We start from the raw sequence: 15302 nt of genomic DNA, 5'->3' as shown, positions 1-15302 counted from the left end.
AAAATTTCACTGACGAGGAGTAAACAATAACTGATAAGAACCTTTTGCAAATGGCTACATATTGTCACAATAATACTAAAACCAGATAGATTGATATCTAATTCCGATCGTCTAGATTCTCTTCTCCTTCAATACTATCGCTCTGCATAGAGTTTGGAACTAGTTGGTCTTGGTAAGACATGCAGCGAAGTGGCAACTCGAGCAACTTGTCATCCTCAAAGATTATTGGTGGCCTTACACATGATCAATAACATTGGTTAATTATTGAAACACTTTTTTGCAATAATCACGTACAAAAAGTCAATAAATTCTTGTTGGGGAAGATACTTAGCTGCCACCTGACGTCGAGCTTCAAGATCGCTACCATGCATAACAAGTGCTTTGACTTTTTCTTTGTAAGTCACACGCTCATTGTCTAAATACTCAATTTGCAATAAGCGTCGAATGACTCGAGCACGATAAAATACCTTCGCAATTTGAGTCACCACAAATGGATTACCATCAAGTGAAATATATCCAACATAACGAAGACCGGCCAAAACGTTCAGTTCGTTGATATCAGTAATATTGTTGTGCGCAAGTTCTAGTTGCTGAAGTTGACTGCAATTCTGAATACCAATAACAATAAATTATTGTAAAGTAACCCATATTGATGACAAAATTACCAACATACTTCGAGACTCGACAATGTGTTGACCTGATTATAAGCAACGTTTAAGTGTGTCAATCGTGGAAGAAGCGCTAACGTTGAATCAATCTCCGTGAGTTGATTCCCGCTCAATAATAACGTTGATAGAGCCTGGAGTCCACACGACAAGTCTTCATTGCGTATTAAACCAAGCGTGGTTGTTAATTTATTGTGTGAGAGATCGAGCAGACGTAAAAATCGTAATTGACTAAGACCAGAAATCACTTCAATACTATTGTGTGCAAGTCGTAATTCCAAAAGATATGGATGTGTCCTAGCGAGTTCATAGTGAGGCATTGATACAATCCGATTTTTGTCAAGCGTAGCTTTTCGTAAAAGTGACCCAATCCAACCACCTCCATCCCTCCATGCAAAGTCTGAATTGCATTTCGGTACTGTGAAGTCGAGAACTTCAGTGAGTTGATTTCCAGTAACATCTATTGTCAATAATAATGGAATGTATTGAAGTGGACTCAACGATTGAAGTTCATTTTGTCTACAGAATAAGTGCTTGATTGCAATTGTACAATATCTACTAAACACAATAATTGTATGATCAGCAGTACCTGAATATGTGGAAACTCCTTAACAGCGTCAATATTTGAAAGCTGCAAATCATTTAGTGTCAAAGTGGTATAGATATGGGCTTGGGTGAATGGATTACGTCCCAAGACACTTAAATGAGTCGTAATTTGGTCTTTTTGAAGAGGACTCGATTGCGTGCAAGTACTTTCAAGTAAATCTTTCTCTTGATTCTGCTGCATGCATTGATTATCTTGTCTTGAAATCTTTTCATCCGTCGACATGGCTTGAACGTAGCAGTTATGAGTTTTTAGAAAGATCTGGGATTTTAAATTTAGATACCGAGATTTAGAGCGGCTAAATGTCTGTTCATACGAAGAATTGTGTTTAAATTATTGTTATTCATATGATAAGCGAATATTTAAGTTATGAATCTGAAAAAGAATAAAACACTCAGCTATATTAGAAATTTATATGTCAAGAAATAAACTTCGTGAACTTCGTACAATTGTTAGCAATCAATGTGATCACAAGATGACAGTACTTGCCCCATTAAAACCCTTCCCCACTACACTGGGGCTCATAAGTTTTTTGTCTTTCAAAACACTGCGCAAAAGTAACCGTTTTAAGGGCAACCACTGCGCTTGGAGTTATACTCCGCTCTCTGCACTTTATTGTGCTTAGCCTTCTGAGCGGGGGGTTCGCTCTTATGCACAATTAAGTGGCATAATGAGCATTCGCTAAAAGAAAGATCTTTGCGACCGACGCATTAACTTTTTTTGCGATGATGGCGAGATGAGAGCTGTCCCAGTGCTTCAAGAGTCTAAAATCCGTGTAAATTTTCCATCAGCAGGAAGTCTTTCGACATTCCGCTGTGAATTCTCACAATTCCCAGCTCATTACCAGTAAATTGGGCCTGGCTGAAGTGGCCTAGTTTGCTTTGCAAGAGTAACGCACGTTCTTGCTCAAAACAGGATACGATCACAGATTAAACTGTGCAAATTTGCTTGTAGCACTGGTGCGGAGCCCCTCCACGCCCATGCGCATATGGATTCCGCTCACAACCAGAAGGAAACCAGCGTGAGAAATTTGTTCCACAAGAGTGATCTCGACCCGCAGTCATCCCTCCCTAGGAGTACCGTCAATGCTTCGAACAGCAGCGTTCAGTGGCGATGACTTTTAAGCTCACGTTGCGTACTGAGTAAGGAAAACACGCCGTCTATTCCGGCTGAAAGCCTTGTAAGCAAGCTTTAGCAAAGCGGACGCCCGCGTAGTATGAAGTCGCATGCTTCACTTCGCAAAGCTCGAAGCACGGTGCGGATATCGAAGTGACGAATTAGATAGAGTCTGAGCTGTTGACAGCCCGATTTGTCGCCATGAGACAGCTATAACAGCTCCGATTAAGATTTTTTTTCTTCATGAAGTCGATCGCCCCTTGATAACGGAGAACGCGCTGTAGCTAGAGCTTTCGAGAAAATGGACAACTCTTGCTGATCGGATAGTGTAGGCGGTTGAAACTCTGTGGCTGCACGGCGACTCTCTGAGAGTCTCAGCGTGTGTCGGAACTCATTTGGGATGCGCTGTTCCAGCGACGCGATCACACGGAGCACGAACGTTGATCAAAATGGTATTACTGCCTTAATGTAGAGGGTAGCTCAGATACAAGGGGGACAAAGACACTGGTTTATCACCAACACAGCGCTATGGCTCATGAGAGTAGAATGGTATGGCTTTTACCAGCCACGTAAAATATAGAATGCGATCGCATTCGTCTTGGGACACTGAGCATGTACCTTAGTTCACTTTTTCGTTGCGATCGTAAACAGTTCAATCAAACATAGCCACCCTTACGAATGGTGGACACTTAATTTGTAGGTCGGTTGACAATACCCAGTCACACTTTTCAACCATCTCTTGTTTATGTATTTCCCGACTCTATGTTAGAGACTGAGCAAGCGCCTCAACACTCTACAATAGATGTGCTTTCTTCTGTATTTGGTATCTGCATGTTGCTTTTGCGCATTGTAACCCTAAATCGAAGAGTCGCGCACTCGCTATATCGCGTTCGATCCCAGCGAGATGAAACCCTCGAAGTCTGCTTAACTTTTTGTCAAATTATGTTCTACTGTATAGTTTCCGTCAGATGATAGAAGGAGTGTAAGTTCAAGTGTGGCCAAGATCTTGAAAGGGGGCGTACCGGGATATGTACTTTGCTATTGTGTACTCAGACCGTAAAGTTTTGTTCAATTGTGCTGATGATGATATTGTAAAGCTGTACGAAAGTCACGAATTACTTTTGTCTGATTGAAAATTCTTGTGGGTTTAGAAGTATCGGTATTATTGAGAATGATGGGACTCTATACAGGAGATGTGAGTGGTACACGTGGGCTGCTAGTCGCACGTCAGTAACAAAGATAAGTGTCTGAAATGTGGTGAAGCGAATACCTTATGTATCGATTTAAATAAATGAATGATCAGAATATGTTTCTTTGAAAATTTGAGCGAACATAATAGCCGTTTCATTTAGAGGATGTTACTCTCAATCTTACATATCGCTTACGAACCGAACCCCTTTGCGTTGGTTGATACGGACTTTGAGTCGAAACTTTCTGTGGTTGAAGTGCACAGCAGCAGGAGCACACCTTTTTCTCCGCTTCCCACCGTACCGTTTTGGCGATACCAACGCCTCCCAGCTACTTTGTGAATTTGCCATTGGGCTCATTGATACCGCTTGATGAGATCTTTCACACGATATAGTAGAGGAAGACCTACAACCCCTCGACTACCAGGACACTAATTGTGGGATCACAACAGAAAAGTCATTTTTGCTGGATCCTCACTGTGAGCGCGTTACACCGTAGTGCTTACTCAGCAGGACTGCCACATTACGACAATACTAAGTTATTCTTAAAATCGAGGCTGTTTTACTTGCGAATAGAAGACGCCCGCCTTCCCTGTTTTGGCGCATGATACTGCAGCACACAACAACTTTCACTTTTAATCGCTCTAGTACAGACAACCCGCTGTGACTTAACGGCCATCAGCGATAGAGTCTATGTATAACGACATACCGTGGTCATCATAGTCTCAGAATAGCTAAACCCTAATACAACGAAATAAGAAATCTACTCTCTGTTTTTTAAGACTGCTGCTCACTAGCTCATCTGCATTCCGAGGATTGCTCAAGGCTCTTGTAAACATCGTTGTTATGATAAGGGACGATTGCATATCTTGCTTCAATGTTATCGCTGAGTATTTCCGCGCCAAATACGCTTCTGCTTATTGACAGAAATGTATTTCTCAAGTACCAAAACCCTCTTAGAGTAGAGTGCGACACACAATTTTATCGATACCAGCCGACGAATAAATTTTGGCGTTCAGGCCACGCCTTGTAGGATGGAATCGTACCCTAAATCCAGGTTTATTACCAGACAGCGTCACACGCTGTCAGAAACCTTAAGCTTCACATGAAGGCTCAGTGGAGCTCTCAGCACTTACGAACATTCCTGTCACAGGACGTACAAATATCGAGTTTCACTTCAGCATCTTAAAGGTTTTTGTGTACTGTTTACTGCTTTCAAAACGCCCGCATCGTAAGTAAATGTACAATTTTGTTCTAGATATAAAAAAACTTTTCTCGGCTTTGGAACACTAATATTAACAATCAACAACCCTGGACAGTGAGCCCAATTACTCATAGTGAAATTGGTGTGTCGAAGGCAAGAATCGTGGACCTTGACTTTCACTTGGTATCAATGTCTTAGGTAGGCAGCCATGCGCTTCCTATCTATCCATGTTTGTTGACGAGAATTTTGTCCGACGACCCTGAGCAAGATATTGACCCTTTCTACCTATCAGCTAAAAAAATGGCAGCATTCAAAAGGCTAATTTTTAATATGTTGCCAGATGTTATATTTACGAAGACCACAATGCTGCCTAGTAGTAAAGAGATCTTTCTAGCATGACTGATATACTGCCCTGGGTAAGGCTCTGCAACCATCGCGCGACGATGGCTCTCAACCCTCCGATATAGTTTGCTAGTTCTCAATTTCTTTTGAAAGTATGAAAGTCCACGACACGCCCGGATTAGCTGTGCAAACGCCCGACACCTGTCGTTTCGACCCTTCCCAAAATATAAACGACTCTATTCCAGAAAACGTGCACGTCCTTTTGGGCATGACCAAACATATAGCATTGCCGGCTATTCTTTTCCATAAAGAGGAAGGCTTTGTCTCAGATTTGAAGGGCAAAAGCAAAACATCAGCAATCTCGCCGTAAGAACCGGTCCCGCTCACACTATAGGCTTTCTATGGCCTCCCCAGCGGTCTCACCTGCGCACACGTGTCGGTCAAAGCATCTCTAAATGCTTCATTTCGGCTTCAGGTTCTCTGAATGCAAAAGCTAAGCCATCGCGTGACCAATTAGAGAAGGGGTTTACAGCTTATGTCTATCAGCCCGTAAATACCTATAACGTGTAGACCTCCCGCACACACTTAAAGAAGTTATCGTGAGAAAGTCGCTTCGTAAGCACTTTTTCAGCCTGCAGGCCATCACTCCACAGAAGTACCAGATGATCTTGGAGCAGCAGCGGTTAGAATTGTTGCATTCTCCATACGTAATGGACAGACGCTGGCAAACGTGCTGATGAGGATCGAAATCAGTTAGCACACTGGGTAAGAAAAATACGCCGTCTTCCCCGTTTAAGAATCTACAAGTCAGCTTCAGCAAAGCGGGAGACCGCCATAGATGCCGTCTGATAGTGGATTCAGTAAAGCACGACGCGAATGTCGCGGTGACAGCCTGTCATCACAAGCTCTGGCTGTTTACAGCCTCGATTGTTAATTTAAGACGGTTGCATGTACTACCGACTAAAAGGATTTATCACCGCAAATTTGATTGTCATCTACTAGTAGAAAATGCGCTGCGATGGATGGCTCTAATTTTTCTATAAGTGAGGCAAAAGCATAGAGTGCCAAGTCATAAGTAGCCACGACATTAGCACTATCTTGCCGAAGCGAAACCCCAAACAAAAGCGAGATCTAAGAAATATTTCCACTTTACCCGGTCTAGTGTATCCGCCGGTCCACTAAGTGCTCCACGTGATAGTGGGCCACCCCACTTCATCGAGCAGCTCCGGCGGAGGTTCACCTTGGATAATTTGAGCTCTTTTAGATGTAGTACCCACGTCGACTCTCTCTAAGAGTCACAGCTTGCATCGGAGGTAGTCAGATCTCAGGTTTGCTATTTACGCTCCGATATCTCACTACCTACCACAGTGGTTTAGAACCGCGTCGCTGTCTCGTCGCAGAGACAAAATCCGCAACTGGGTATGGTTGAAACGTTCATTCGTCGACAACAGAGCTCTTCACATCCGACTAGCTTGCCAGAGTGGGATCGAGTTACGGCCTCAGTAAGGCCACATGAATACTGTATGTGTTTGCACTCACTTTGAAATGTTCAAAATATACCTCAATCTCTCTATCGCTAAGACCTCATGGCGTTATAGTGAGAGCTCTATGAGCACTGTACTATATTATGGTGTACGTACACATTTAACTATTGTGCAATATTCAGAAGATCCTATGTACAAACAAGGACAGTAAGGCTACAGGGTAGCTCCGCCAGTACGGGGTCTGGCAATGAATAATCATTTATCATTTGATTTTAATATTATATTTGAGAAATAATGTTAGTCCGATTCATATTCCGAAAGCCAAAAGGAATATAACGGGGTTTGTGATTGGGTTCATACTGCGACCTTGTGCAGTTATTTCTTACACATTTAGTACGAGCGGACTGGATGCCATAGTGTACAGCTGTACAAATTTTACATCGCAAATTGGTAGAAAAATTGAAGAACCAATTTCTATGGACGATAAAACTTTGAAAGCGGAGGGGTTCGTGTGTGTTAGTCACCTCTTGTCGGAAGATAAGGACAGACTTTGTGTTAGTCTAAGAAGCAACGCTTCGAAAATTATGTACTATTTAAAAAGCAAAGCTCAGTGAAGCCTGGGATAAATTCAAGGCTCTCGCTCTTGCTCCTAGTAGTTGCGCATAATATCAGTCTGTGTACGATATGTTTCGCCGACTGTTAGTGTCAATGATTTCTCGGTGCAGATGCACGGTAAATCAGCTACGTACTACTCGATTGCACATGTATTCAATTCCATGACAGCGTCTTCAAATAATGTTTCTGCTGCAAGGATGGGCATGATGTGTTGACTCCAGGTCAACAAACCAGCTTTATACGCTTATATTTACCTTAACAGCCGTTGAATTAGGGAACTAGTGGCCAAAGGAGCGGAAGCGGTACTTGCACACTTGAAAGAGTAAATCACTTCTGGTTATGCGCTGGTCGGGCGCATCTCCAAGCGGCTTAAGCGTAGGCAGTAACGGCGCGCTATGATGCCGATGTTGTCTATCGATCGGAAGGGGAACAGAGAAAGCTCACACTCTAGACAAAAATTAAAATGAACAAAAATTGGACCATAACCCGAACGAAGCAATAATGTGTCGCGCTTGCTGTCTCTATGTTAGGAGGCTGCGCGCAAGAAGGGGCAAATCACACAGTTCCTTGGTGAGTGATGAGCTCTGAACATGAGAGTCTTTGATGCGACTGATATCGCAGATATTTGGGGGCCTAACTAGGCTTTTCTGCTGCATTCGAAGTTTCTGTACGTGTCGAGAGGGGTGACACTTAGTGGGTTATGTCCAGGTAGAATCGCTCTTATTGCTAAAAAAAATATCAGAGCCTGGTCTTGAGGCGACGACAGCTGCCATCTTCGTGGAAAATTTCCGAACAGGGCGACCCCCGCCGAAAGTCAGCGAAAGTGATAAGCGTCAAAATAATGAATTGTACAACTTTCGTGTCGTGAGAAGTAGATAGGGTGCTGGAAGTTAGCTTTTTATTCGCGCGCCAGATGCAATGCAGATCCCAGTCATGCTAGGGAGAAAGCGAGAGCTTCTTGCGTATTCGTTCAGCGTTGCGATACTCGCGGATGTCAAAACCATGATAACTTGAGACGCTTGCGCCTAGCGTGCTCACTCTTTCTCGGTTAAGTGGTGTGAGAAGCGGACTCATACGCAGGGGCAAACGACAAAACTCTAATGGGGAGACTTATGTTGGCGCAGAGCGTCTTGCTGGCTGGATTTTATTGTGTAATTGTACCTTGTGTGGGTTTTGGTCAATGGAACCCTGCCCTGAACGAACACTCTTCAGTTGAAGTGACGATCAAATCATAAATTGTAGGCGATTAACATAAACGTTTCGGGCATCAAATGCCGTCAAGAGCCTAAATTGACTCACTAAAGTCATACAATTACGTACGAGGCGCGACAGTAAATAAATGACAACACGCGATGATATTGAAGATGCTATTTACTACAGCAATATTTATATGCCTTGCGACTAGGACAAGTCAAAGTTATGTTGAACATATTGACGAGGTCAGAGGCTTTTGACGGCTTGTAATGTTGCATTGTTCTGGTCTTAAATTCGAGAAATTTAAGTATAGTGATGCTGTAACGCCACAAGGCATACTGCGGTTGGAAGTTTATGAAAGTAGGTGTCGCGCACTTATGTCCTGTTTGAGACGTGGCGAGTCATGATCTCACCTCTACCGATGAAAGGCGCTGTGTGATAGATTCCGCACAGTGTCTGAAATCGACGATAATATTGCGAGGCGCCTTGAGCAGAGCTTGAGGGGCAAAATCAAGAGTGAGTCGCAATCTTCGCTCATGACAGTAAAAAAGGCCATAATTCGCAGTCTCCTGAGAGTGATCTGCTGTGATTAAATCCTACTGAACGACTTTATGTTGCGTTCTCAATGATTTATCTTTGGTAAGCATAGAAAATTGATAATTCTTTTAGGGCCAGGGTGCCGCAGTCTTCAGCGCCAGAGCCGGTTTGGTCGATGCGCGACTGCAAGTAGCGAGTAGAAGGGCCATGCCCTAAAAATAAAGGATGGCTCACTTTTATACGATGTAACGTAAATGCTGAGCCAATTAACCGATCTATATGCCTCGCAGAATCTTCGTGTGAGCTCAGCCTGCCTCTGGAATCGGAGGCAGCTTCCGGAAATTTGAATGGCGCAGCACAAGTTGCGTCTCACCCATACGCTGTATACATCGCCGCATCTCGTTGACGTCACCATCATCACATGCGACAAATCATAATTAGGGCGACGTGAAGGGACGAAATAACCCTACCAACATATACCGTGTATCTAGTCGATAAGAATATGTTGCGATCGTGCTATTTGGATGATCACGGTTGTTTTATAGAAGGTGATGGGTTTAAGCTAGCTCCGATACTCAAACTCTGTAGTGATTCAGCTCTTACGATCTGGTCGGATGTGTAGTGATTTGATGTAAACAGAGCAGCGTCTGGACCACTTTCTGTAGCTGAAAAATATATTCTGCTCCAATGCGGCGACGTGGTCATGGCTGCTACAAGTACGCAGTGTGATCAATGAGCCCATTCGTGATCTGATCCATCATGGTTTATAGCGTGACTTGCGAAGAGAATGACGGCGTCTTCATAACCGATATTCACTTCACAATTATCGAGTACCCTAAGCCACTTAGGTTTATCCTCGTACTATATCGTGTACAAACGTATCCCTAATCTGTACCAAATGATAATCATGACAATGTATCGTGGTAATGCCATTGCGTCCAGGCAGCGAACAAGACCGTTTTTCGATCTTTTTAATTTGCACGCACTTCCAATCACGAATATTTTTTGTATCTACGACGTTTAGCATCAAGCTATAATCTATTGTGGGCTACGCTGTGGCTTAGCACCACCGATTAAGTTAGAACTGCTTCAAAACATTACGTTGAGATGTCACAAAATTTTAACGGAACCTTTTTGCAAACTCCTATCGTCTTAAGACTGCGACTGACGCTATTCGCCTCCTAACGCTCTTGACTTGCTGCTTTTGCTCTGTTAGAAGACCGGCTTACAGCATACGCTGCGCGATCGAATCTCCGGGCCATAGGACGACGTGATTGCGCACACGATGACGCGTCATGATTGCGCGCAGGATAACGCCATAGGAAGGGCTTAGAGGTAGTTCGGAGTAGCGAACTAAGGACCTCAATATACTGACCTCATCGTATTTAACATGCTCCTGCGTGACTGATTCCATACTGGAGAAATTAAACAACCTACATTTTATTAAATGGTGCATTCGTTGCTTTGTCACTCAAATATACTTTTATCATTGCTAAATTAGCGTGCTAAGACGATTGGCATCTCCATCCCGTGCGCGATTGTTTTTGACTTGAGCGTCTCCAGACGTCGGACAACAAGTGCCTGGAACAACGCCATGTAATACTCATGAGTCAAATATAATTTCAATGTTGCTCGGCATTTTCAGTGCGACTGACAAATTATACTGTGCTAAAATCATTGGTCTTGTACTTGTGATTATTACGAAATCCAATGGTGTTTGTACTTAATTATATTGATCATTGTTTGTACGAAATTCATGTTGATTAAGGTCCAACAGAACTCATTAAACTCAGTTGCTTGCTACGATTACGCGGCAGGCTTATAGCTTGTTCATCGAAGCTATGTCTACAGACTGAACATAGTCTTCAAAGCTTTCAATAGCTTCCGTAATGTCGTCAAGAAGCACAAGATCGTCCACAATAACGCACTGCACCAGCAACTTTTTAATTCCAAAAGCCACAGGTACTAATTTGTGGCCTTCACCCCACGTCAAACCTTCAATCGGTACAGCTTTAATCTTCGTGGCCAATTCCTCAAGATCGGTCTCAGCCTCCCACGGTTTCACTTCAATGACCACTTGCGACCGCTCAATGGGTTTCTTCTTCTCCTTCTTCGCCGCCTTGGCTGCCTCAGCACGCTTAGCAGCTAAAGCTTTCGCAGCCTCGTCATCTTCCTCTTCATCATCATCACCAAACAGATCATCGTCATCATCTTCAGCCTTAGCAGGTGTAGACTTCTTCGAAGCCTCCTGTTTTTTCTTAGCTGGAGCTGCTTTCTTCACAGGAGCCGTCTTTTTTGGAGCTGCCGTCTTTGCACCCGCGATAGGTTTCATAGGCTTCGCACCTTTAATAGGGTGCAACACCGAATACTTGGCGGTCTGCACTAGCTGAAACTTGCTCATATCGGTCGGCATGGTAGAATCTTAAAGATAAAGAGACAAATATTTCTACTGATGAACGGATCAGACGTAGCCATTCATTTTCACTGTAATATTTGCAAAAATCAGACAATAATGCAATATTTACAATAAAGAATTAGTTTATTAGTTCATTATGGAGCTCCAGCGAGTGATTGAGGCATATCGCGCGATGGAGCCTGTGCGAGATGTAATTGCACTGATCAAGACAAAATTTGCAGTAAATAAACGCTGGGCATCATTAGATTTCCAAGTAAGTTCAGCTCATTTTTATGATGATAGCAGCTAAAAATCAATATCTATTTTGTTACAGGCTCAGATAGTCGAATTGGTCATTAAAGACGCTGTATGCGAGGACTTTTCACCACTTCGAAGATATACATACTCCTTTTTAAAGAAATTTGTTGATGGTACGATCGCATGAAACTCATTTTGTATAGATCATGTCGATGTTCACGACGTCATAAGTTTTTATGGCTACTTCACAGAAATTGAATCTGTGAACGGAAGTTTAGACGATGAACTTGTTGAGACACTGATGAATTATGTACTGAGTGTTAAAGTGAGTGAGGATACACTGAATGCTGAAGCCATGCACTACGTTTCATACACAATACCAAAGACTGAAGCGTCTATTATCGTGACATGTCGAGTGGCTTCAGTAATGAATGACGTGGGACTTAAGATTTGGGAAGCTGGATGGCTACTCGCTGAGTATATTATTGCTCATAAAAGCGAGTTTAAAGATCGTAAGGTACTCGAATTAGGATCTGGAGTAGGATTTACGGGAATGGTGCTAGCATGCGTCTGCCATGCTCGTCATATCGTACTCACAGATTATGCGCCCAGTGTAATGCAAAATCTGCGTTACAATGTCGAATTAAACATGAGCAAATTCATTTGTCCAATTCAAGTGCAGATGTTAGAATGGGAATCGTGGCACCCTCAAGAGGCTGATGATGAAAAGCCTGATATTCTATTGGCAGGAGACTGTGTCTATGATATCGCCGCTTTTCCACATTTAATGCGTGTCCTCCAACTTTTTTTTGGCAATGATGAAGGAGTTCAAACGAGTAATACGCAGCGTATGGCCATCTTTGCTGCCACTATTCGAAACCAGAAAACATTTCAAGAGTTTCTAAACCAACTCGCAGCTCATTATATTGAATATGTCGATATTACAGCGTCATCACTGGTAAAAATGGGAACACCATTGTTTCCGTATCCCATTCGGGACCAGATTCGTCTTTGCCGCCTTTCAAGGGCTTCTGTAAGGAATTGAGATTCATATCTCTTGAGTTTGGATGTCATTCGTTATTCTGAGGCTTCATGTACGTGCATTGAGAGGCTTTCTGGGCATATGGCAATTGGTTTTCATCTACAACAACGTGAGAAAGCAGATAATGGGAAATAATCTGACAAGAGCGGCAGATCGCTATGAAACATCAATGTTCTTCAGATAACTTTTCTTGCAATGTATTAACTATGATTATTATCAATTCATGTTAACATCTGAGGTAGTACTAGGTGCATTTTCCATATCGTCTTTGGGTCACATTGAGGTCATCTTGATTTTGAAGAAGAAGAGACAAACAAGAAACGATACCATCCCAATAACTCCTCCTAAGAAAACGGGCAGGCGGTAACCCAAAGACGTTTCTACCAATGCCGAGCCAGCAATGAAGTTCAGTAGTAGACCGGATGCGTTTGCAGAGCTGATGACGCCTACATAGACACCAATGTCGGCAGTAATTCCAAATATCTGCACAATGATCGGCACTGCCAGCGCAAAGAATGTGCTGACTGTGATGGACGTGAGTGCTAATACTACTACGCTCAGTTCTACGACGTCGTTGAATGCAACAAAAATCAAGAAGATCAGGGGAATAGTTGCAAGTGTCACCATGCGTTGAGCTCCAAAGCGATGGATGAGAGGAGGAAGTACCCACGAGTACATATATCCGACGATAGAATAAAGGAGGTCGATAAGACCTCCAGCGAGTTGTACACCACGATTGTAGTCAAGCTGTTGTTTTGAGCACTCGTCACCACACGTTGCAGCATTCGTGGCATCTCCTTTAAAAACTTCGATGCCGAAAAACATGCCTTTGTTGCTATTGTAAGATGCGAAAGCATACTGATTCAAGAACATCACGAAGCAAAATATCATCAATACTTTTGGAAGCGTGAAGACAGCTGAGTAGATGGAGCTGAATGCATGCATGACATTTCCACAGCAACTTCGCTTTTCCATATCTTGCTTCTTCCGTGGAATTTCGTTCGCTACGTAGCATGCAGCACCGATGCAAACTGCCAAGAAAGTCGCCAACATTCCAAAAAACAATGCATTGAGTTATAGGCTGGACCAAAAGCTTCCGTGTACAAGGCCACAATGATTGCACCCAAAGTTGCCCATCCTTGACCAAGGGCAGCACCGAGAGTTTGTCGCTTGCCAGCAAAGTCTGAAATAAGCAATACAGCTGGAATTTGTGCAAGGCTGACCGTGATGTCGGTACAAAGGTAGAAAAAGACAGTGAGCACAGCAGTCCATGTGCGATCTGTCACTTCGCCAGGTTTTCCAGTCCCAACGTCGCCTAGCGCATTGCCTAACTCATGTGTGTAACTCATCAAAATCCAACAGAGAACGCCTGCGATCGCTGATAAAACAAGGAATGGTCGACGACGTCCAAATTTACAGGTACTACGGTCAGAAAACACACCGATGATCGGAGCCAGAAAGATACCACACAATGGTCCGCTGAGTTGTGTCAGTTGCACAGCATAAGGAGGGAGCATCGTTCGTAAATAAGGTCCAAGAGCTGCCCAACGCGCTGCCCACGACATTCGTATTGCCAAACGAGGCATTGAAATGATGAGAAGTTTCCAAGCTGGAATTTCTGGAATCGACTGTTTTTCTTCATTCACAGGAGATACTACAATGAGAGTCGGCGTTTCGGGTGTATCAAGCGAAGCAAAACTTGCGCCGGACATCTTGATGTCAATGTCTTGAAATTGCTTGAAGTTCATTAGTGTGTGCTTGAGTCTGTAAAATGAAGAATGAAATTCACTTGTATCAAAGTTGAAAGTGTTCACTATAATGATCCGGTAGAGAGTTGATTTGTTGGATTAGCACCTCAATAACATCAAACAATCACCAAGTGGTGCACTATCGATAAGTCATTCATTTAAGAAATCGCATTCAAGCTCAAGCCTGAAGATGGTAAAGATTGAATCAATGCAGATGTTATAGCGATTCAATGGATGTCCTTATCCTTCACTTGCAATTGAATACTGTACCGCTTGCCGTATGGAAAACTTTTGTTGGGTGAAGCCATATATTGTCAAGACAACTGTTGATTTATTTTGGACGGACTTGGCCATACGAAGTTTGTAATGACGCCATCGGTTCTAGACATGTTGGATAAGATTTAGGATATCTGAGACTTTTGGGATGTTGTCCAGATGGATTTCGGGTTGTGTATTGTTTAAAAGCTTTATGTCTTTATTTGACAATCAGCCTGCCGTTTTTACATTCTTGGTATAAATTTTCACTATCGTCATTTGTCGAATGAATTCATTTTGATAACATTTTGCTGTCTATTCTATGGGCAGAGCAAATTTCTGTGCGATAATCAGAATTTAAACTTAGAAGTCCATTTGTTTATGTTGGCTATAATTGAAGTCACCATCTCGACCCCCAAACATAGGCTTGTTCGAGAGATTGCCAATACGTGGCATGCATTTCGGCTCACAGCAACCCATCAAATTGTAATTTAAAGTCTATAATATATCAGTCTAAAAAGAGCTTGCGATCACGACGAGCGGTTTAATAGAGCGAGTACCGTACTTCACAAAATAAAAGCCACTCAAAAAGATCACTTTTTTCTGATTTTCCTTCACCTCTTAACATTAAGGTGATTTTTGTTTAACAAAAAAAA

General features: G+C 42.8%; 5 protein-coding genes across 5 annotated transcripts; 2 read left to right on the top strand and 3 right to left on the bottom strand.

Annotated features, from left to right (window-relative positions):
- Nucleotides 1–97: 97 nt before the first annotated feature.
- PHALS_12989 (Protein phosphatase 1, regulatory subunit, and related proteins) lies at nucleotides 98–1494 on the bottom strand (the record flags this gene model as incomplete). The annotated part of the gene is made up of 4 exons (XM_024728650.1): nucleotides 98–233; nucleotides 295–608; nucleotides 674–1198; nucleotides 1255–1494. The coding sequence occupies 4 exons, from the start codon at nucleotides 1492–1494 to the stop codon at nucleotides 98–100; spliced, it is 1215 nt and encodes a 404-aa protein (XP_024579106.1).
- A 3778-nt stretch (nucleotides 1495–5272) lies between these two features.
- PHALS_12988 (uncharacterized protein) lies at nucleotides 5273–5602 on the top strand (the record flags this gene model as incomplete). The annotated part of the gene is made up of 2 exons (XM_024728649.1): nucleotides 5273–5484; nucleotides 5533–5602. The coding sequence occupies 2 exons, from the start codon at nucleotides 5273–5275 to the stop codon at nucleotides 5600–5602; spliced, it is 282 nt and encodes a 93-aa protein (XP_024579105.1).
- Nucleotides 5603–10767: 5165 nt separating this feature from the next.
- PHALS_12987 (ef-1 guanine nucleotide exchange domain-containing) lies at nucleotides 10768–11361 on the bottom strand (the record flags this gene model as incomplete). Its single annotated transcript, XM_024728648.1, has 1 exon — nucleotides 10768–11361. One exon carries the CDS (start codon nucleotides 11359–11361, stop codon nucleotides 10768–10770), a length of 594 nt encoding a protein of 197 aa, XP_024579104.1.
- Nucleotides 11362–11500: 139 nt separating this feature from the next.
- Nucleotides 11501–12646, top strand: PHALS_12986 (Predicted methyltransferase; the record flags this gene model as incomplete). The annotated part of the gene is made up of 3 exons (XM_024728646.1): nucleotides 11501–11617; nucleotides 11678–11774; nucleotides 11853–12646. The coding sequence occupies 3 exons, from the start codon at nucleotides 11501–11503 to the stop codon at nucleotides 12644–12646; spliced, it is 1008 nt and encodes a 335-aa protein (XP_024579103.1).
- A 270-nt stretch (nucleotides 12647–12916) lies between these two features.
- On the bottom strand, nucleotides 12917–14355 carry PHALS_12985 (glycoside-pentoside-hexuronide :cation symporter family; the record flags this gene model as incomplete). Its single annotated transcript, XM_024728645.1, has 2 exons — nucleotides 12917–13674; nucleotides 13731–14355. The coding sequence occupies 2 exons, from the start codon at nucleotides 14353–14355 to the stop codon at nucleotides 12917–12919; spliced, it is 1383 nt and encodes a 460-aa protein (XP_024579102.1).
- Nucleotides 14356–15302: the final 947 nt, after the last annotated feature.

The sequence above is a fragment of the Plasmopara halstedii genome, assembly GCF_900000015.1.
Source record: "Plasmopara halstedii genome assembly, contig: Scaffold_650, whole genome shotgun sequence".
NCBI lineage: Eukaryota > Oomycota > Peronosporomycetes > Peronosporales > Peronosporaceae > Plasmopara > Plasmopara halstedii.
Note: the sequence above shows the minus strand (reverse complement) of the source record. Positions and strands in the feature narration are given on the sequence as shown.